General features: G+C 46.2%; 2 protein-coding genes across 8 annotated transcripts in view; one reads left to right on the forward strand and one right to left on the reverse strand.

Annotated features, from left to right (window-relative positions):
- Positions 1-14,231, forward strand: part of CARS2 (cysteinyl-tRNA synthetase 2, mitochondrial) — a 38,318-nt gene extending 24,087 nt beyond the window's left edge. Inside the window, exons 11-15 of the mRNA XM_076361011.1 lie at positions 3,053-3,191; positions 5,206-5,329; positions 7,330-7,428; positions 10,665-10,928; positions 13,990-14,231. Coding sequence (XP_076217126.1) covers positions 3,053-3,191; positions 5,206-5,329; positions 7,330-7,428; positions 10,665-10,928; positions 13,990-14,064 — 701 coding nt within the window. The 3' untranslated portion in view covers positions 14,065-14,231. The remainder of the gene's footprint in view (positions 1-3,052; positions 3,192-5,205; positions 5,330-7,329; positions 7,429-10,664; positions 10,929-13,989) is intronic.
- Positions 14,232-15,219: 988 nt separating this feature from the next.
- Positions 15,220-18,965, reverse strand: part of NAXD (NAD(P)HX dehydratase) — a 50,286-nt gene continuing 46,540 nt past the window's right edge. For all 7 annotated transcript variants that reach the window (XM_076361078.1, XM_076361046.1, XM_076361035.1 and 4 more), the window contains one exon: positions 15,220-17,538. In XM_076361078.1, coding sequence (XP_076217193.1) covers positions 17,388-17,538 — 151 coding nt within the window. In that variant the 3' untranslated portion in view covers positions 15,220-17,387. The remainder of the gene's footprint in view (positions 17,539-18,965) is intronic.

Consider the following 18,965-nt stretch of genomic DNA (forward strand, 5'->3'; position numbering starts at 1 on the left):
TGTTTGCGATGATTCCTGCCATCCCTGCCTGTGAAGGAGAGCCTTTTGTACTTGCTAAATTCCAGGTTTGCGGGATCAGGTGATGTTACCATGCTCATTTAATCAAGGCTGTAAAAGATCTTCGTAGGCATGCAGATGAGGGCAGCACCTGACAGTTGGGAACAGCTCATGCTTGGTGCTGTGGTTTACATGGATCTTGGGCTCGGAATGGACCTTTTTTGTGGTCTGGGCTATGCCCTGCCTGCATGTGTGCCAACGGGCACTTGGGGACAAACACAACTCCAAACTGCCCCAACCACAGAGGGGTTGAGGGCTGGAGGGGTGTGTGCAGGGAGGTGGGAGTGGGGGCCCCCTCCCGTGGCGGTCATTGTCACAGGGAGGATAAAACTGGATGCCTTGCCCGTGGGGAACAGGAGAAAAGTCAGAGGGAAGAGGCTTTGATGCAGGACATCACCCTCCCACAGCGTGTCTCTGCAGGGCGTCCCTCTGCTCCATCGCCCTCTCTGCCTGCTCAGGCTGGTGGGGTGGAGCTGCTCGGGGTTAAGCTGAGCTCTGGGGGCAGCGGTGGTGATCCGGGCCTTCTGCTTTAGCTGATGCCTCTGGCTGTCCCCTTCTTGGCCTGAATCACCATCCTTCGTCCCACCTGGAGCTGTTGGGAAAAGGTCTTTCCTAGGTGCCACAGGCAGCAGCATGGTGCCCCACCGCCAGCATGCCTGCCAGGCTGCTTCTGGGTGCAGCTTAAAAGCAGAGGTGCCGTCTCCGAAGCCCCGTGGGACGCCGTTGTGAGGCACTGCTTTTTCTCTTGCAGTGGCTTTGCTTTTGCAGTTAGGTGGAGGGGCTGTGAGTCTGCTGCAGGCAGCGGGGTTCTGTCCCCAAAATGCTCTCCTGGTCACCAGAACCACTCTGGTGATTTTGTGAACCTGAGTGAGCTGTAACATTTTGGTCCCTCTGGTCTTTAATTACTTGTTGGTGCTAATAGACATACATTTTGTAATCTGATGATGTAGCAATGATGCCCTCAGTGGCAAAGGAGGGAAAGAGTAGGGAGTACAGTGGAGATTTATAGAGCCGGGCTTGCCTGTGTCGCGCTGTGGGTTTGCAGTGCCTGCGGGCAGTGGTTTAGGAGAGTGCTGTGAATCGGGGAAGAAGAATGGCTTTAATCAAAGTGGGCTTCATCAGGGTAAACTTTCATCAAGTATTCCTCGTGGAGTTCTGTAACCAGGGTAATCAGTTGAGTAATCTTAGTGGATATAAATGATCTCTTTCAATATCTCACTGTTTTCTAAAAGTCTGTACATCAGTCTTTTTAAAAGCTGAGTAAAGCTTAATTTTAAAACCAGTGTTAATGAGGCAGTAATGCAGATTTTTAATTACACACAAGTGGAAAATCTGACAAATACAGGTCCAGACTTACGCCTTAGTTATACTGGGGTAAATCCTACGGAAAGTCTGTTTAAACAGTTAGGCTTCTTTGGGATTTAGGCTAATGGAACCGAGATCAGGTCTCGCATCTGGCTGCTTCTGCTCTCTTAGATCTGTCTCCTTCCTCAGACTGTCTGCTCTAAAGAGTCTGTGCCTGGGCAGCATTCAGTAATTGCACAAAGCAGTCGGCTGTAATGTGTGCAGGACCAGAGGTGAGATTGCTGTGGAAACTACAGGTGATGCTCAGTGCTGATGAGATGAGGAATATGCTGCAAGCTGTAGTTTGGATGTACCTCAGTGCAGAGGTCAGGCATAAAATGGTGAAGCAGTATTGCACTGGCTATGAATGGCTCTTTGATACAAGTAATCAACTCTGGTGTGATACTGTGGGAAGGAATGCCTTTAAACTTAGGCCTGTCCTTGGCGGACACAACTTCCACCAAAGTCGGGTGAGCTGTCTTGCGTGGGGTCCGAGTGCCCTTCTACAGAAAATTGCACGTTACTGTTCAAATAGAAAAATTGCCTCTTGTTGATGGCAGCTTGCAGTAAAAGTGCCAGAGGGCAGGTCCAGCACCTGCGCTTCTGAGAGCGTAGGCAAGGCGAGAGGAGCCTGCTTAACCCTAAGCCAGCAGAGGTGAACGCTGGTAGTTCGTGAAGTGCGGTTGCCTGCCGAAGCTAGAGTCCCGCTGAATGCAGTGAGGCTGTCTGTGTGCCTGGATGCCATGTTAGTGGGGGGGGGCTAATGTCATCTTTCCAAGCTGGTGGAAGAAGAGCACTGTAGGGTTAGGGTACAGCAGATCTCATCATAAACTAGAGCTCCGCTTAGGATGTGATGAATCATTTACCTTAAGGTTTTATCTTTCTTTCCAGTGACTATAAAGAGGCTTAGAGGTAGGTAAGCGTGTAAGTTGAATGTGATGAATCCCATCCCAGACATGCCCCTACGAGTTTAAGCAATTTGTATTTTTCTCTAATAGTCACCTTCGAAAATTGATATGGCCAGTTTAGCTTTGCTATTGTGAGGGAATTGCATATCTAGTGCAAAATCTAGACTGCAAAATTTTAGGTCCATCTAGATTTTAGATGCTGGTGAAGCAGCCCTTTAACTATAAGTGTCTGTATTCCTCACACAGTCAGTGATGAGGATTAGGTCTCTTTGGAGGTCTACAAAGACAGATCGTGTCTACCTAAATTAGAATAGGAACAAAGTTAGGGGTGAGATCAAAGGTATGTCTTGCCAAATTAAATCTGGGGGGACGCTTAGAAATATATCCAATCCAAATGCTTTGGAATAATAACTTCACAGAGAGATTCAATAATGAAAAAAAAATTTTAAATCAAGTAGCTATTTCTTCAGTCAGCTTCCAGACACTTTTTGAATCAGTCTGATACCTTTCCAGTAGGTTATACTTTTTCATATGTAATGATTATCTTTTATATTGATTTAATTCACCTAGTGCTCATGAAGGATGGAGTTTTTAATTAAATATGCAATTAATTGTAAGAAAAGTTTGCTGTGACAAATAATAACAAAGCTTTCTTGGAATGACTTTGTCTCAGAATATTGTTCCTATGTATGACAGACAGCATCCTCTGTATCATAATGCCCAAATAATTTTTTTTTTCTTAGCAATAGAATTTAGCGATGAGAGCATGGATGATGCAAAGCACCTTCTTCAGGCAATCTCCTCATTTGTTAGAGATGCAAATGCTTATATGAAAGGACAGCTGGTATGTGACCCTGTTAGAGAAGACATACTGTGGGAAAGGTAAGTGTACCTCCTGTATCTTAACGATTGTGATTATGCGAGCAATAATTTGCTGACAGACTCAGAGGACTAAACACTGTAGTGTGCTGAGTTCTGTTTAAGAAGCAGGACAAGAAGGAGGACTGAGAAGTGGTCTTCCCTGCCTGCCCTCACCAAGGGCAGCTTTTGTTTATTCTTCTTTTTCTAGCCAGATGCTTTTCCTCATAGTCTGCTACACTTAGTTCATTGTATTTTTAAAATCCGTGTTATTTATCCAGTGTGCCTGTCCCAACGCTTGCATCTTTGCCCCTCTTGAGTGATACAGAAGGCAAAGCTATGACTGAAGTTGTGAGGCTACCCAGTTCGTAAGTAGAACTGAAGAAGAAAGAGGACAACGGGAAAGTAATACACCTTGGGCACGCGAGCTTGTAGTCAAGCTGGCTGGTGCTGTGGTGTGCAGCAGAGGAGAGAAGGGGTTACTGAGAAACTGGCCAGGGGCAGAGATGTCAGAGGCAAAGAAGAAATTACGGCTGTTGTGACACTGACGAGGAGAATCTTCTTTGGAGTCCCTTAGGAAAACCAGATCATCTTCCAGGAGAGAGCTGTGCTGTCTGTTGGGTGCAAAGCTGAGAAGACAAGCGCAGCGCTCTGGAGTCGGGGTAGGAGGGGCATTAAGCACCCTGAAGCGACGTACGTGCAGGCAGCTCTGGGATGTAAGATCAGAGGGGAAATGGCCTGTGCTGTAGAAGTGAGAGGCGTCTTCCTTGCGGTGCGGGCATCTCACTGTCTGGGAGCTTGTGGCTGCACCGACTAAGGCTTGCAAGGGGCACTGGAACGTGTTACAGGGAAGGGGAGCTGAATTAACTAGTTGTGATGTTTGGCAAAAGGGAGTCCTTCAGCAGGAGGCTGCAGACGACCTGTTGGTGGGAGATGAGGCTGAGACATGAGGCATGTGGGCAAGTTGAAATGGATTGTCAGTGGGGGACATCTGGGAGGGCACAACTTGTGTATCGCTAGATGTAAAAACAACCAAAACAAAACAGAGCTCTTAATTAGGTAGGTATTCAGCAGAGAGGGGGAAGCTTGCAGGAAAGAGCAGTTGGGAGGAATGGGTTAGGGCAGCAGCCATCTGACATCTGAGGGGAGGCAGGCATTCCAGGCAAAAACACTGAGAAACAGGCACAACTGAGTTGAGGAGAGCCCCAGAGGCACTAGGGTAGCTTGAGGTTCCCCAGGTAACCCTGCTCCCTGAGCTTTATTGTGAAATGGCATCCTTGGGTCAGCACTGTCGAGGTCCTGTTCACCTGGCTGCATGCAGGGGCGTGCCGCCAGCAGCTGTTTGCAGCTTGCCATTTATCCCCCCTGCTGTCCTCATCCTCCCGCTCAAAGCGGCTGCAGCGGGTGGCACTCGTCCTGTGGTGATGAGTACTGGCTGCCCGCTGGCTTTTGGCGCTGTTACATGAACGGTCCCACCAGACCTTTCCGTCTCGGCCAAACCAAGTGGGGTCCCAGGGCTGGGATTGGGCTCGCCTGGGAAATGAGGAAGCAGCGCCTGCTTCCGAGCCGGATCCTGCCAATGGAACACCTGAATGACCCTGAGTCAGCTCTCTTGCCAGGCACTGGAGTGATGAGCATGACGTGGCTTTGGAAGAGAAACATACCGTTAGCATGAAAAACGGGCTGCTGGAAAAAAAAGAACTTAGCAAAATCTTTAATGTGCTTAATATCAACCTCATTTTCCATCTGTTTTTAAATGATTAAGGCAAGTCTTGCTCTGTCATTGTTGGTCCCTGTGATTAATGATGTATTTATTGAATGGATGTAGCACTCTGGATTTTGACAGGCATCAAGTTTTTCCCTTTGCGGCTGAAAGATGTATTCTCCCTGATCAGTGTAGCATCGCCCATCACAGGACAGCAAGGAAGGAAATGACAGTGTCCTTTTGATGACTCCCTCTGGCTGAATAGTTGATGAATTCAGCATACTGCTGGCATCTTGTTTGTCTTATCTTAAATGTTACCTTTTCTTCTTGAAGGCTAGCCAACACAAAAGTAACCGTGAAGGCTGCGTTTGCAGATGACTTTGACACCTCCAGGGCTGTTGCAGCAATTATGGACCTCATTCACCATGGCAACAGACAGCTTAAGGCTGTTACTAAGGTAACCCATTAGGATACAGAGATCAGAAAATGACAGCTGTCCACTGTCCTACTGTTTAATGCAGACAGATTAGTTTATTGTTCACATAAGAAACCAGCAGAAACAAAGCTCTGTAAATTGTTGACCTTAATGGTGCCCATTTGTCCTGACCGTATCGCAGGAATTGTGTACAGCTATTGTTTTGTGCTTCGCTGTGTCCAAAGGATGTCTCTTTCCTGCTGCCCTATATTATTTATACCTAAGGTTTTTGAAAGGCGTGAAGCCATTGTGGCATGCTGCTAATTTTAGTGCTGGTTTTATGTTCCCGTCCTGCTTCTTTGCTTAATAACCATGCACAGAAATCAACCTAAATTGGGAAATGGAGGGTGGTGGTTGCTGTGGGGGCTTTGGCAGGCAGTCCCAGGTGCACAGGGCAGTCACAGTGGTGAGTTCAGCTTTGGGGACCGATTGGCTTCTGCTGTCGGCAGATTATAACTGTGGCCTCAGCATGTCTGCATGAGTCCGTCTTCAGATGGCTTTTGGCAAATTGAGACCCTGTTAAGATCTCTCGATGCTGACACAAAGGAAGCGTCTGGTAAGGACCAGACCTGAGCGATACATACAGTCTGAAGCACTTCTGGCTCTCCTTGTACCAACAGCTCCCTTTCTGGCTCAAGGTGAGCAGCTCAGCTCTGTTGCTGTGCTCCTTGATTGCTGGTGTCATCGTGTCCACCATTTTTTGTGCTGTGAAAGGGATGTTGAGTATATAGTAATACCTGAAATGGCTCATTGGTTTAGAAATCCTCCCTCCTCCTGGTCTTTTTTTGGTGCTAGTTTTAAATTCTGTCCTTAGCCTTATCTTTCCCTTTTCTTTACAGAATGACTCTCTGAGCGAATCCCCAACTTGAGCCAGTTTGCAGCAGGGATCTGTAACAGCATTACCACTCCTTAAATACAAGCAGCCTCATTTTGCCAGTTGTTGCTTGTTTTCCCTGAATTCCTTCTGTCACTCGCTTTGCTAAGAATTGGGTGGGATATTTGCAGGGCAGCTGACCCGGATTTCTCGTTGCGGTGGTGGAGCTTTTCTGGGTGCAGCCCAGTTGTGTGAGCGTTACCTCCTACTGACTGTACGGGTACTTTTTCTCCGTAAGAGCTGTGAGCAAATTCACATACACATAACTACTCATTCCTCTCTTTAATCTTCTCTCCATTCTTACCTTAGTTGGCACATTCCTGTTTCTTTCCCTCAGTGGTCCGCTTCAGCTCCTTCCAGCTCAGGTCCTTTGCAAATTTTAGGTTATGGCTTTTCTCGGGCCCTAATGGAAATGTCGGATAAAATCCAGTACCAGCTGCTAATTCAGTTGTGTATGTCATCGCTCTTTTTTTAGGCAAGGATTAGTCCCTTAAATTGCTTCTTAGTCTATCATTTAATCTTGATTTTGTTTGTTTGTTTTTGTGAAATAAATATGGAGGAAAGAAAGAAATACATATGTTCTTAAAAATGCTATTCTATCACTGCTGCTGGTGGTTGCTGGTGCTACTGGGGCATGCCAAAATGCCATAAGCTATCTCAAAGCAGTCTTCCCGTTGTTTAAATCAATAAGATACTCAGAAAAGGGTTTGTTTTTTTTTTTTTAATCATTTATTTTGTAGGTGCCCTTGAAGCTGGGATTTTGTTCTTTTATTTTGTTTTCATATACACAGCCTTTTCATGCCCAGAAGTGCTATTTTTAGGTCTAATTTACTGCGTGCATGTAATGCATGGCAGCTTCACGCATCTCTTCTCGCTGCGCATGCTGGTAATAAGCTCTTCCCTTCCCCCGTTTACTGAAATCTTTTCCCTCTGTGTTGCGAGGTGCTTTTATATCTCTGTAAAAGTTCCCGTCTGGGCAGGTGTTACTGGTGGAGGTAGATCTATATAATCAGTAATAGTTCTCCCTTCTGGACCTAGGCTACAGAGAGATGCTGAGTTCTGTAATATGTATTGACTGGACAATCTCTTTTGAGTGTTTTTTAAACAGGATGCTGGATCTCCTAGAAGCTCTGTTGTGTATGGAAGCATTATTTCCTATATAGAAGGCTTTTTTAATGCCCTTGGGATGTCCTTTGGAAAAAGACAGGTACAAAACATCTCTTCTATGTGTACTAATATATGGTAGCAGTGCCAGCATTATGTTTTATAGAACACTTTCCAGAAGCGCCAGATGTAACAAAGTTATTTATGGTTTTAGTAAACCTTTCTGCACTGCTTGCAGTTTCTACCGTGATGTCTTAGGAGAGCGTGTGAGCAGGTAGAACAGGAGAAAGCCAAGTGTGGGCTTTTTTCTTCTCTGAGATACTCCCGTGTCACTTCTGCAGCAATTGTGCTGTGGAAATGAAAATTTGAGGAATGAAACGAGAAAAAGTTAGCACTGGAGGCCTTTTAAGTTGGTCCTGTTATGTGTCTGGCTTTTTCCCGGCTCTTCCTCTTCTTTCTGGTGGTTGCACCCAGGCTGACTTCGATAGCCTTATGAATATTTGCGGTTGTGACCTCCCTGCACAGCAGGAACCGGGGTCCAGCTCCTCTGCAGAAAGCCAGGGTGCGGGGAAAGGGGCCGCTCTGCCTTGAGACACGGTAGGGTGTGGGGAGGGGAGGGCAGCGGGGGGGGGGGGGGGTCCTGTCATTGGAAATACCTTACATATCCTCTAGTGCTTGGAAAGGTAGGAATGGGGAGGGGAAAAAAAGCAGAGAGAAGCCCAAAGCAAAGTACTGCACAGGGAAGAGAGTGATAAATACGAAGGCGATATCCTGATGTATGGAAGGGGAGCATTTAAAATGACACAAGGTGTTGGAGATTAGCAGGCTGTTCTGTGCTCCTCTCCTGCTCAAATCTGGAGCTGAATACCAAGAAGTTGAAAACTTTATTTAGAGAAACTGTTCTGCAAAAACTTATTTTGGGGGAGGGGGAGAAGAGGATAAGAAAATGTAAATAACCTTACTAATGCTTTGAAAGTCAGGCAGTATACCAATAAATTCATATATTTACTTTGCCTCCTTGTGGATTTTTCCACAAAATTTCTTTCAAAACAGCGGTTGGATGTGATTTGGCTCTGTGTTACTCCTGATAACCCATGGTTTGTCATGTTAATTTTTAGTGGCATACTAAACGCTTACATTTGTCTGTAAGTTGGATGTCAAAGTCATTCCTCCAGGTTCTGGGCTGTCTGTATGCAGGTGCCTGCTGCATCTTTGTTTTTGCTGAAACAAGTGTCTGAATGCTTTTTCTTTTTTGCATGCTGTGCTAGTTTCTCTGGGGCAGCAGGGTCAGCAGAAGACGCTGGCGCGAGGTAGGCAGGAAGGAAGGAAGGAGCAGCGCGTCAGACTGTCCCTCTGCTCTTTCCTTTCAGCTTCCAGTAAATGAATCAATCAAAATCTTCATCAGAAAAGTCTGTGGGCTGCTGCAAGGTAGTAAATAGAACGGTGCAGGAATTGTCTGACCTCAAGACCAGCTAGAACAGCTCAGTGTCCAACCTTTCTTGCCCCTTAGCCAGGTGGCCCCAGGCATGCAGCTTGCCAGGAGCCATCCCTGACCACCACAGGTCCCGGCACGTGGGCTGTCTGGGAGAGGGCTAGCTGGCCTGGCCGCCGCTGTGCTAACAATTTTATGTAGAGGCTACGGGGGGCAGTGTTCAGGCCCTTTTCGTTTGGATATTTGCATATAGGTCTGTCTTGCTCTTAGGATGGGATTAATCTCAGCTAATTAGCCCTACAGAAATGAGAGATCAGCCCCGAGAGGCTACAGCGTTTTACATGGAAATCGGATCAGTTCACCTCCTAAAGCTGCCCCTCCTTTTAGAGGATCTTGCCTTTGTGTCATGAGTACATGCCTGGTTTGAACTTCGGAAGTGGTGTGTGTAGATGTATTTCTTGCTCCCCTTATCATTCGTCTTTCCTCTCCCTTCTGCATTTAAGCATTTATCCTGCTCTTTTTCCCTGCCCCAGGTTACGATGGAGCATTTCTGGCACTTGGATTTATTACCTTCTTCATCTCATAAACTTCTTCAGTATGTTTACATGTTTTGAAAGTTTGGTGAATTTGCTGCCCTTTATGATTGTGGAAAGCATCCCGCATCTCACGCTCTAGCCCTTCGATAGCTTCCCCTTCACCTCCTTCTCCTCCTCTTTGTTTATTTGCTTCAGTCAGTGACCTCTGAAACTACTCCCTTTCATTTCCATCCTGCTGTTTGGTGACTAAATACAGTCCCCTCTGGCTTTAATTACTCAGCTGCTCTTCTGCTCCCAGTCGAGCATCGCTGCCAGCGACTTTGCCCCCCGGCCTTGGTGTGCTTTGTATCTCACTGCTCCGTTGTCTGCTCCCCCTCTTGTGTCTTAGTGATAAAATACTGCGACGGCGTTTTCTTGCTGGTTGGAGGTTTGTCTTTTTCCTCCCCCTTAGGAGTTTGCCTCTAATGAGAAACAGGGATGGTTTCTCTGCCGAGAGCGAGACTGGGAGCCTGGCTGTGCCAGCGCCGATGAGTGGCCTTCCTCTTCTGCTAGCACCTGAGCTCCTGTCCCGGCAGGAGCCCTGTCGGAGCGGGACCCTCTAGGAGGAGTGAGGCCGTTCCCTTCCCGTGGTGTTGAGCAGCGAGACTTCTGCCAAGCCAGAGGAGGCCAAGGAAGCTCGGAGCTGGCTGAGGGGAGGAGGGGGCCAGGCAGCAGCCGGAAAACACACGCTGTGCGCAGTGGCTGCTGCTCAGTCAGGTCTTGTTGGGTGGCTGAAACTGGATAAGGCGGATCAGATAAAAGTTCTGCGGATTTGGGGAGGTGCAAGGAGAAAGGGTAGTCTAGAGGCTTAAAGCCAAAATACCTAATTTTTCCGGTTTGTGATTCTTGAAGAGGGTCTGGAGCTCAAAGGCAGAGTAAGGGGCTGGTGCGCTCTCCAGCTCTGCAGACGTTTACAGCCGAGGGGCTGTCTGAGCTGGCGGCTGGGCTTCCCTTGCTGTGTCGGAGGGCTGTTGCCAGGCCTTTCTTCCATTAATTTGTCTAATCCCTTTTTAATTTATGCACGCTTCTGGCATCTAGGAGGTTTCCTGTGGTGATGAGTTCCACAGTTGGGTTATGCAGTATATGCTCACGTGAGAGCCCTCTGCTCCAAGACAGATGCTGTCCTGTATAGGAATACACTGAACTACTTCCAAGTATGCCTGTACTGTAACTTTTGTCCAGCATTAGCGAGATTGCAACTTTTTAATCGTACCGATACAATGGAAGATGCGCAACCAAGAGAGGGGACAAGGCCTCGGTGTGTGCTACTGAGTTGGGGTTGATTTTTAAATCGTTCTCAGATGTTTGTAAAGCAACCTGTTTGACTTCCAGGTGGCTCTTGGAGGGGGCGACTCGGCTGTGCTCTCTAACGTCATCGATGAGCTTGTAAGGTTCCGCACAAAGGTTCGTCATTATGCGCTTGCTCTGCCGGAAGAAGCAGCAGAAGCTGTGCCAACGGAGGGTGCTGCGGGAGCCAAAGGACCGAAACAAGAACAGAAGGAAAAGAGGCAGCAGTTAATGCAGGAGAGAAAACCCCTCCTGGAGGCTTGTGACAGTCTGCGCGGAGACCTTGCTGCCTTTGGAATCCACATAAAGGTAGAAGACAGTGACCCTCTTTGAGACCATTAGTCATTTTTTAAGACGGCGTTTATTTTTGCCCTTCGTGCCCCTTCGGCAGCTTTTAGTGTTGTGCCCTGCTCCCTGTACGACTGCAGTAGCAGGAGGTGGAAGTTAAGCCCTTGCCTGGTTGTACTGCTAGCTTTCTCTTCTGCTCCCCTTCAACCTCGTGTCTCCATGCAAGCTGTAGCTACTTCTGCAGTTACTAAGGGTGTATTATTTAGCCACTGAAAATCACGTAATATTCAGAAATCCCTAAGTTGCCCAAGTTCAATCCGGGAGGAAAGGTATGAGTAATGTGTGCAATTTCTAAAAATTTAGATTGCAGAGGAACTGGAAAGTAAACTGAGATGACTTACGAAAATAATGCCTTCCCTCTACCCTCCCCACATTCCCCCACCAAAAATGGTAAGTCCTCACAAGAAAGCCTCTTCCGTCTTCAGCAGCTCCATTCCCAACTGTTCCTGAGCCAGAAGTACTTTGCCCGATTCCTGTACCACTCCTCTCTCCACCCTGCTTTCTACTCTTAGCCTATACCTAATGCCGCTGTTCTTTTCCATTACCCCAATGGTGTTTTCTGCTCAAGAGAAATCCCTGCACTGCCTTACACTCTCCCCCTGGTCTCAGGGTGCTACCTTACTTCTTTAAGGGGTGCCTCTTCTTCCAGTTCCTCTTGCTTCACCGCCCTTCTCACCTCAGCTCCAGCCCTTGTTGGGTCAGGGTTGCTCCTTACCTGCAGAATAATCCTCCACTTTTCTCTCCAGCGCCTTTCTCCCTCCGGGTCACGCTGCTCGTTTTTTCCCTCGCTCGGGAACTGAGCCTTGCACGGTCTCCTTTCATCGTTTTACCAATGGGAGGATATAAAGCACAATGACATTAGGGAGTGACAGCATACATCCTCTTTAATTGCTGAACGTGAGAGCTGTCATTTGTCAACACACCTATTAAAACCAAATGCGAAGCGTGGTCAGCTGTCTCATGATCTCGGATGAAAGTGAGCGTGCTGATAGAAACTGGGGTGAGGGCCAGAGCGCAGTGGTGGTGAGCTACAGCTGGGAAAGCAAAGGAAGACTGTGGGAAGTTGGGACACCTGCTTCCTTGACTTGTTTGTACATAGCTAAATCCTCGCTCTACTTATCTGTCAGGAAAGCTTGCAAATCCAAACAACTGCGCTGAGGCAAAGTCTTGGAGAAGATGGCTCTCTTTTGATCTGTTTGGCAAAACTGCTGCAGCCCTACCCCCACCCTTTTGAAGATTTGTTTTGGGTTGTTTTTAAAGGGATTTACGGACATTTAATAACGTCCTAGAAATTGGCCTTAGCCAGGATTCAGCCCATTCTATTTATTTCAATTTTTTTTTTTAATAACCTGAAGCTCGGCATAATCTGTCTCCTGCTTGTCCCAGAAGTTTGCTCCTGAAGACGAAGCACACATGCACGTATGACTACACACAGCACGCATCCAAAGCTGAACTCCTGCTTTTTTTTTTTTTTTTTTTTTTTGCTGCCTCATGAGTAGAAGTATCTGAAGGTGTGCTGTGAAGGTTGCCCAGCTCTTGCCTTTGCAGATCCCAGAAGAGTCCCACAAACCGAGCGACGCAGCTCTGCAGTTCCTCACGTGCATTCCCAGAGTGAACACATGAGAAGACGTGGCCCTACCCACAGCAGGGCGCTCTCCACCCTCATGCTCAGCACGAGTCTGCGTGGCTGGGTTGGCTGGCCGCCCTGGGTTGGCTATTGCCAAAAATGCCACGGTAACACAGCGCCTAGCAGCTGGGTCCTGCGTGCCTAATAAGCACTTGAGGAAGTAACTTGAATTTCTCTTTTCTACCCAGCCTCTGGTTTCCGTGGAACTTTTATGAGCCCCACGATACACGCGTGGTAATGCATCTGTTAACACGCTCTCCCTCTGTCACGTGCGGCTGAAGTCAGCCAGCAACTTCTCAAGTCCATGTGCAGGAGGAAAAGCAGCAGAAGAGATGAAGCAGACGAGCCCCATCTCCACCCAGTGCAGACTAGGAGCCCCTGGTTTGGGGCTGGGCAGGGAGGGGTTGGCCGCTCTAGGGTGCGAGTAGCAACTTAGAGAACACTAGTAACTTAATTCCCTTAAAAATCAGCTTTGTAGAAAGGGCAATTTCTCCTTCAGCTTGTAAGTTTGTGATTTCTGTACACTGGTTTCCTCTTGCGCTGCTCGATGCAGACCATGTTCTCTTTGTCTGAAGTTACAGAACTTGCAACAAACTGATTAAAGTATCCACTGGTCTCTTCACGTCATTATAGTGTGCTTGAAATGCAAGCTAATCTGTGCTACTAAGTGAAATGTAGTCATTAGGTTATTTACACGTCAAAACCAGTTTTCACTTTAATGTAAAGAAAATTCTACATTGTATTCCAGCCTCTCTCATGAGTCAGAGCGCATGTAACATTGTCATGTTTCAATATTCAGATCAACTTTTGTTTTCAACAATTGCAGTCCAACAGCTAAGTCTTAACAGTCAGAAATTCTCGGTTTGACTGCAATATTCTCTTTCAAAAATATTCAAAAGTATTGCCTGACGGATATTTACAGCAACAGGCTACTATCCTAAAATTCAGAAGGAGATCAAATATGTTAGGCGCTATGTTCTCATGTGCTGGCCATAAGAAGAGCTGTTTTCCATGCACACCAGCCATTTAAACATGAAAATGTGATTGCCCGAGTTTAACAGAAGTTACTCGTATGAGAGACTACGCACCACTGCAGCATCCCACGCTAAAGAGGTGACGTTTCCAGTGTGGGGTTTTTTTTTTTTTTCCTTCTTAACTGGGAAGAATTGTCTGGGGTTTGTTTTACAGCTTTGAGCGCCATTAGTGACAATGGTATTCCTGTGAGATGGTATCGCCATGGAGTAATAGCTTTTCTGTACGAAGCTTGGTTAAAAACCTGTGCCTCCAAGAACTGTACGAAGCTTGGTTAAAAACCTGTGCCTCCAGGAACCTACCCACGTATGGTACCTGCGTGACCCAGGCTGTGGGGATTGACCCCCTTACTTCTCCTTACAGGACAGAGCTGCCGTTTCAACCTGGGAAATTGTGGAAGGAGGGCAAGCAGGGCAGCAGGCTGAGAAACGAAGCTGATCCTTCATCCTTGGACTTTTTTTTTTTTTATTTCATTTCAGCTGCTTTGGCAACAGTTGTAAATACTAATACTTTCCAAATAAAAATGGCTAACAAAGATAAAATATAATCTGAGCAAAACTGTTGACGTTACTACTGGGTAAATAAATACAGGGCTTGCAGCAGGTGTGTACGCGGTGTAGGTGGTGGAAGCATCCGCAGTACAGGGCAGCACGGAAGCAGCTGTGTGCTCGCACCCTGTTTTGCTGAGCTGGTGCTGAGAATTAAAACATAGTGAAGACAGAGGCAAGAACTTGGGCCCGTCTTTGAGGGTGAAAACACTTAGTTTTATGCCCACGGGTTTAAACAATTGTGTTCCTCTCAGGCATAGAAGGAGGTAACACTTTTAGCCATGAAGTATTTCCTTATTGCAGCGTTGCTGGTTTGCTCCTGGGAGATCTTTAACTGTAATATGGCGGTATGTGGTTATCTGTAAGGCTCGGTATCTTTCCCATTTGCTTTTGCACAGAATACACTGAGGTTTCCCTAGCACTGGGAGTGCAGCACGCTCAGGATCTCGCCATCAGAATTGGGAAGATGATAAAATTAGTGTGTTTAGTTGTAACCAAACAGGTAATCTTTTTTTCTTTTGCCATGTTTGCCTTAAACACCCCCCCCCCCATAGATGGTGTGGCTGTAGGCAGATGCGGAGGGGCCTGCCTTACACATGAGGCAACCTGTGTTCTAGTGGCTGAGTTTATACAGGGCTTGTGCTTACCTACCAGCATCCCTTCTTCACATCAATTTATGAAAAGAGAACGAAAATAAGAACGTGGGTTCATCTACAAGGAATTTCGTTTGAAAATACAATTCACAAATTCACACAAGTGAGCTGTTCAAAAGGATAAAGGCTTTCTTTTATATTGTTGAGAATAAAATGCGTAGCTGTTATTCTGCTCCCTTTCTGGTTCTCGGTACTCCTAGAGAGGATCCTAGAGAAGATGGGGGGGGCGGGGGGTGTCTTCATTAGCACTTTGGCAGATGCTTGTTGGACACTGTTGGTATTTTAAATTTGCTAGTGGCCGTATTGCTCTAGTAAACTAGAATGAACGGCGAACAGTCAGCTCGGCTTCTGTGGGAAATGCGATGGGAACATACCAAACGAAGTACACACAATTAATTTCCTATTATTTTTATTTCCTACCAAAAGAAACTGCTACATTTCCAGAATGTTTAAAAATTGTAACAATTTGTATACATTAGTGAATAACAGAGTTACAACTTCTGCGTAGATTTAAAACCAACACAGCAGGTTGAAATCTGTACTGAGCTCTGTTAATTGATTGACTTCGCCTACAAATGCCATTTAGATTATAAGACCACTGATGTTCTAAATACAAAAAAACCCGCTCATTTTAAAGGCAAGCCAGTAGCTTTTTTAAAAATCAGCTTTAACTTTTTGATTTTATTTAAAAGGAGCCGGGCTTCTCAAATAGTTTTAGGGGGAAAAACAATAGTAGCTTAGTTTCCCCGTAGACAGTTTACAAAACTGCTTAAATTAAACACCAAAGACCCATCTCTTATGAGTAGACGTTGCTCTAATCTAAAAAGTCTGTGAACCCTCATAGACCAAAATGAGCAAACATTTAAAAACCTATTTTAAAAATAGGTAACTGGTTTAAAAAGAAAAAACGAAAATGCATCGGGGTGAGGTAGTAGTCACAGTGCATCCAGAAATACCAACTCTAAGGGCTGAAGGGCAATACCCAGAGCAGCCTTTCCGATTCCAAGTGCTTCCTGCGGGCAGCTATTGCAAGGTACGAGAATGCAGTCTGACTAGTATGCATGACACCGTATTCCAACCTAGAGCTAGATCGCTGGAAAAGAGTGGCTGCAATGAATATATAACATCTGTTGCAATAACCAGACATGCTCTATGCTTGTTCCTGCGCTTTAGCGAGTATATACACTTGGAGCTAGACTGTAGGTTTAAGGGCAGTACCCACTTAAATGTACTTCGCATGAACTTGCCCCTCTCTCCATATTGGTTCGATCCCTACAAGCTTTGACTGAATTTCCAAAATTTAAGAAACGATACTGTGCAAAATCCCACGCAACTCCCCCTTTATACCCAACGCTCATCTGCCCTGCCAACGAGCCAGATGATAGACGGGACTTCTGCTGTTAGGGCCATACCCCTCTTGCTAAGGATCCAGCAAAAAGCCCCTCAGCCCAGGTGCTGCGCTCGGAGCTCAAACACCGACCGCCACTTTTCTATTCCTGCCTTTGATTTCCGGCGTACAGCTGCCTGCACAGCACTAAGAGGGTACAGGTACGTGCTGTTGGCTGCCTTTTGTTCCTTCAGTTCACATTCCTGCTGGTTAACGGCTAGCCACCGAGGTATCTGTACGCTGATCTTCTCAGAGCTCTAACTCAGCAGGCCATTCGAGTTTTAAAAGCACTTCGCTCCTCCATGATCACCGAGAGTTTGACCAGTTCAGTCAGGTATCACTAAGTTTCTTACCCCGTCTAGTACCTCTCCAAATGATAATTTCACAAAGTTCATCAAATCGAGTTCTAAATGAGTCAAGGCCAGCTAAAGGAATAGAAAGTTGTTTTTTTTTTTCAGGTAAGCACAATTACTGTTTAATGCTAAGACACCTACAGTATATCCGTATTCTGCGATGGGGGAACCTTTAAAAAAACCAACAAAACAAACCACCAAACCACCAGGACATTGCAGGAAGGGGTGTCTTGTCAAAATGAACGCTGCCTCTGGGAGCGGGAATGGGAAAAGGCAACTAATTACATTCAAAACCTACAGCAACTCTCACGCATTCCCTTTCCGAAGAGGCTTACTTTTTGCTTCTTAATATACTAGCATGGCAAAAAATGAAGTGCAATAGCTAATTCTAGACAGAGGGTCTAAGAATGAAAACATGACAACCTTGGTGCAATCCAAGAAATTCAGTTGAGCTGGTGGAAGAATTTTATCTAAGTATCAAGTGCATTTTTTTTTTTTTTTTTTTTGCTGTTCACACTTTAGTTATTGCTCAATAACTATCAAAAAGAACAGGAATACTTTCAGTTTAGTTTTATTATATTATAACAGATCTGCAACTACAGCTTATTTCAGCCAAAACATTTTTGTATTCCAAACTCTTAAAAAATATCTACATTAATCATATTTTTCTATTCTTAAAAATAAAAAAAAAAAAATCTACCTAGCATACCAATGCTGCTACAGCACTTGAAAGGGTGCATTACTTATGTAAATTCTACGGTAAATGTAATTACTCTTGCAGTCATTGTTCTTCCTTTTTTTCTTCTCTGCTGCTTTGGCTTCAGGTTTCAAAAAGTTTGTTAAAAGCTGTTCCAACTTCTGAAACCATGTCAGAGGCAGTCATTGAACGTCCGAATTTTTGAAAGGCTTGGTGGTTAGACTGCCTCGTAAGAGAGCAAGCTCCAAATGCAGCCACTAGAAAGGGATTTTGACTAAAAGGAAAAAAAAAAACACAACACAAAACAACCAACATTATAAACGAAATCTGAACACTCTTGCGTAATTCATAAGGTGGTGGACATAATCCCTGTACCCGTAAATGTTTGTCAGCATTGTCGGGAAGGCCTCTTAAGCAAACATCTGTGTTTCTCAGACTCTTGCACTGCAGAGCACCTTTGGCTGAATTTTTTTTAACAAATACTTCCCTTCCCATGGCACAGCCTGTGACTGAGTGAGAAAACACCAGCAGGGCCGAAGGATGCAAGAGGAAAACATGCTTAAAAAGTGGGTAAGAAGGTGTTCCATGTCTAGTTTTACCGATGTGAAACTTCATCCTTTCCTTCAGAGAGGAAGACTGAAGTCTCACCTGGCAGCCGTTTAACTCCCTTTTTCCTCCCCACTCACTGAGTAGCTCAGTTTAGTTTGTATTGCAGGGGATGGGGGAAGGACGTGGGGATGCGGACAAAGAGGTGATTTTTAACAGGGCCATAGTCACTGCTCCGGGGCCTTCATTAGATCAGGGTACGGTGACAGGTGTAGACCACAGCAGAAATCAAGGCACACTCTCTTAATGCCTCCTACACGCTTACAAACTGCCTAAGAGAGTGTACCCAGCCCCAGCCCTCAAGTGCTGAACCTTCGCCGGAGAAGGCAGCACAGCCCCGCCACCTCCAGAGCACCTTCTCACAGGCTGGGCCACGGGAGCCGCTTCTGCTGCCTTACAGCACCAGAGCAGAGGAAAACAACTGCAGAGTAATTCAGCAGCCAGCCCTGGGCCCCAGCTGCTGGCCGGCTAAAAACCTCACGAAGCTCAGCCATGGCTGGGACATCGCTGCCGGTAAGTCACTAGGGACCTACTGACTCCTGCGCCAAGTAAGAGTGTTGTGAAGGATCACAACGTAAAACACAGGCAAAGCAGAACGTGAGTTTACAATTAGGTGTTACCAGGGCAGCTTTGAGTATCTTTTCCTTGAAAACAGCAACTTCATACACTCACCAAGGTGCAGGAGTGAGTATTTAAGCCACCCTGAGAATCAATCCCAGATGCCCAAATACTGCTCTGAAACAAGAGCTGTGCACAGGCTTCTGGGCTCAAGACAGCTAAAGCACCTATTTCTGAGGTTACCGCATAACCGGTTTGATACACACCATGCTCCAAGGACATCACCTTAGCACCCTGTCTACTTAACAGGAGAATCCTACCTACTATACCATTAGCACCCCCGAAAGCCAGTGCAATCTTAATGTTTCGACATCCTGCTCTGCACAGACCCGTTTTGAAACAACAGAGCCAGGCACGAGCGCGGAAGGACTGGCTGGGCAGCCTGCAGTGCAGCCTACAAGCTGATGCCCTAATTCACTGAACCCAAAAAGCTCCTCCTTTCCTGAAACACATGAGATAAACAGGATTGGTACAGCA

Source organism: Aptenodytes patagonicus, chromosome 1 (genome assembly GCF_965638725.1).
Source record: "Aptenodytes patagonicus chromosome 1, bAptPat1.pri.cur, whole genome shotgun sequence".
NCBI classification, from domain to species: Eukaryota; Metazoa; Chordata; class Aves; order Sphenisciformes; family Spheniscidae; genus Aptenodytes; species Aptenodytes patagonicus.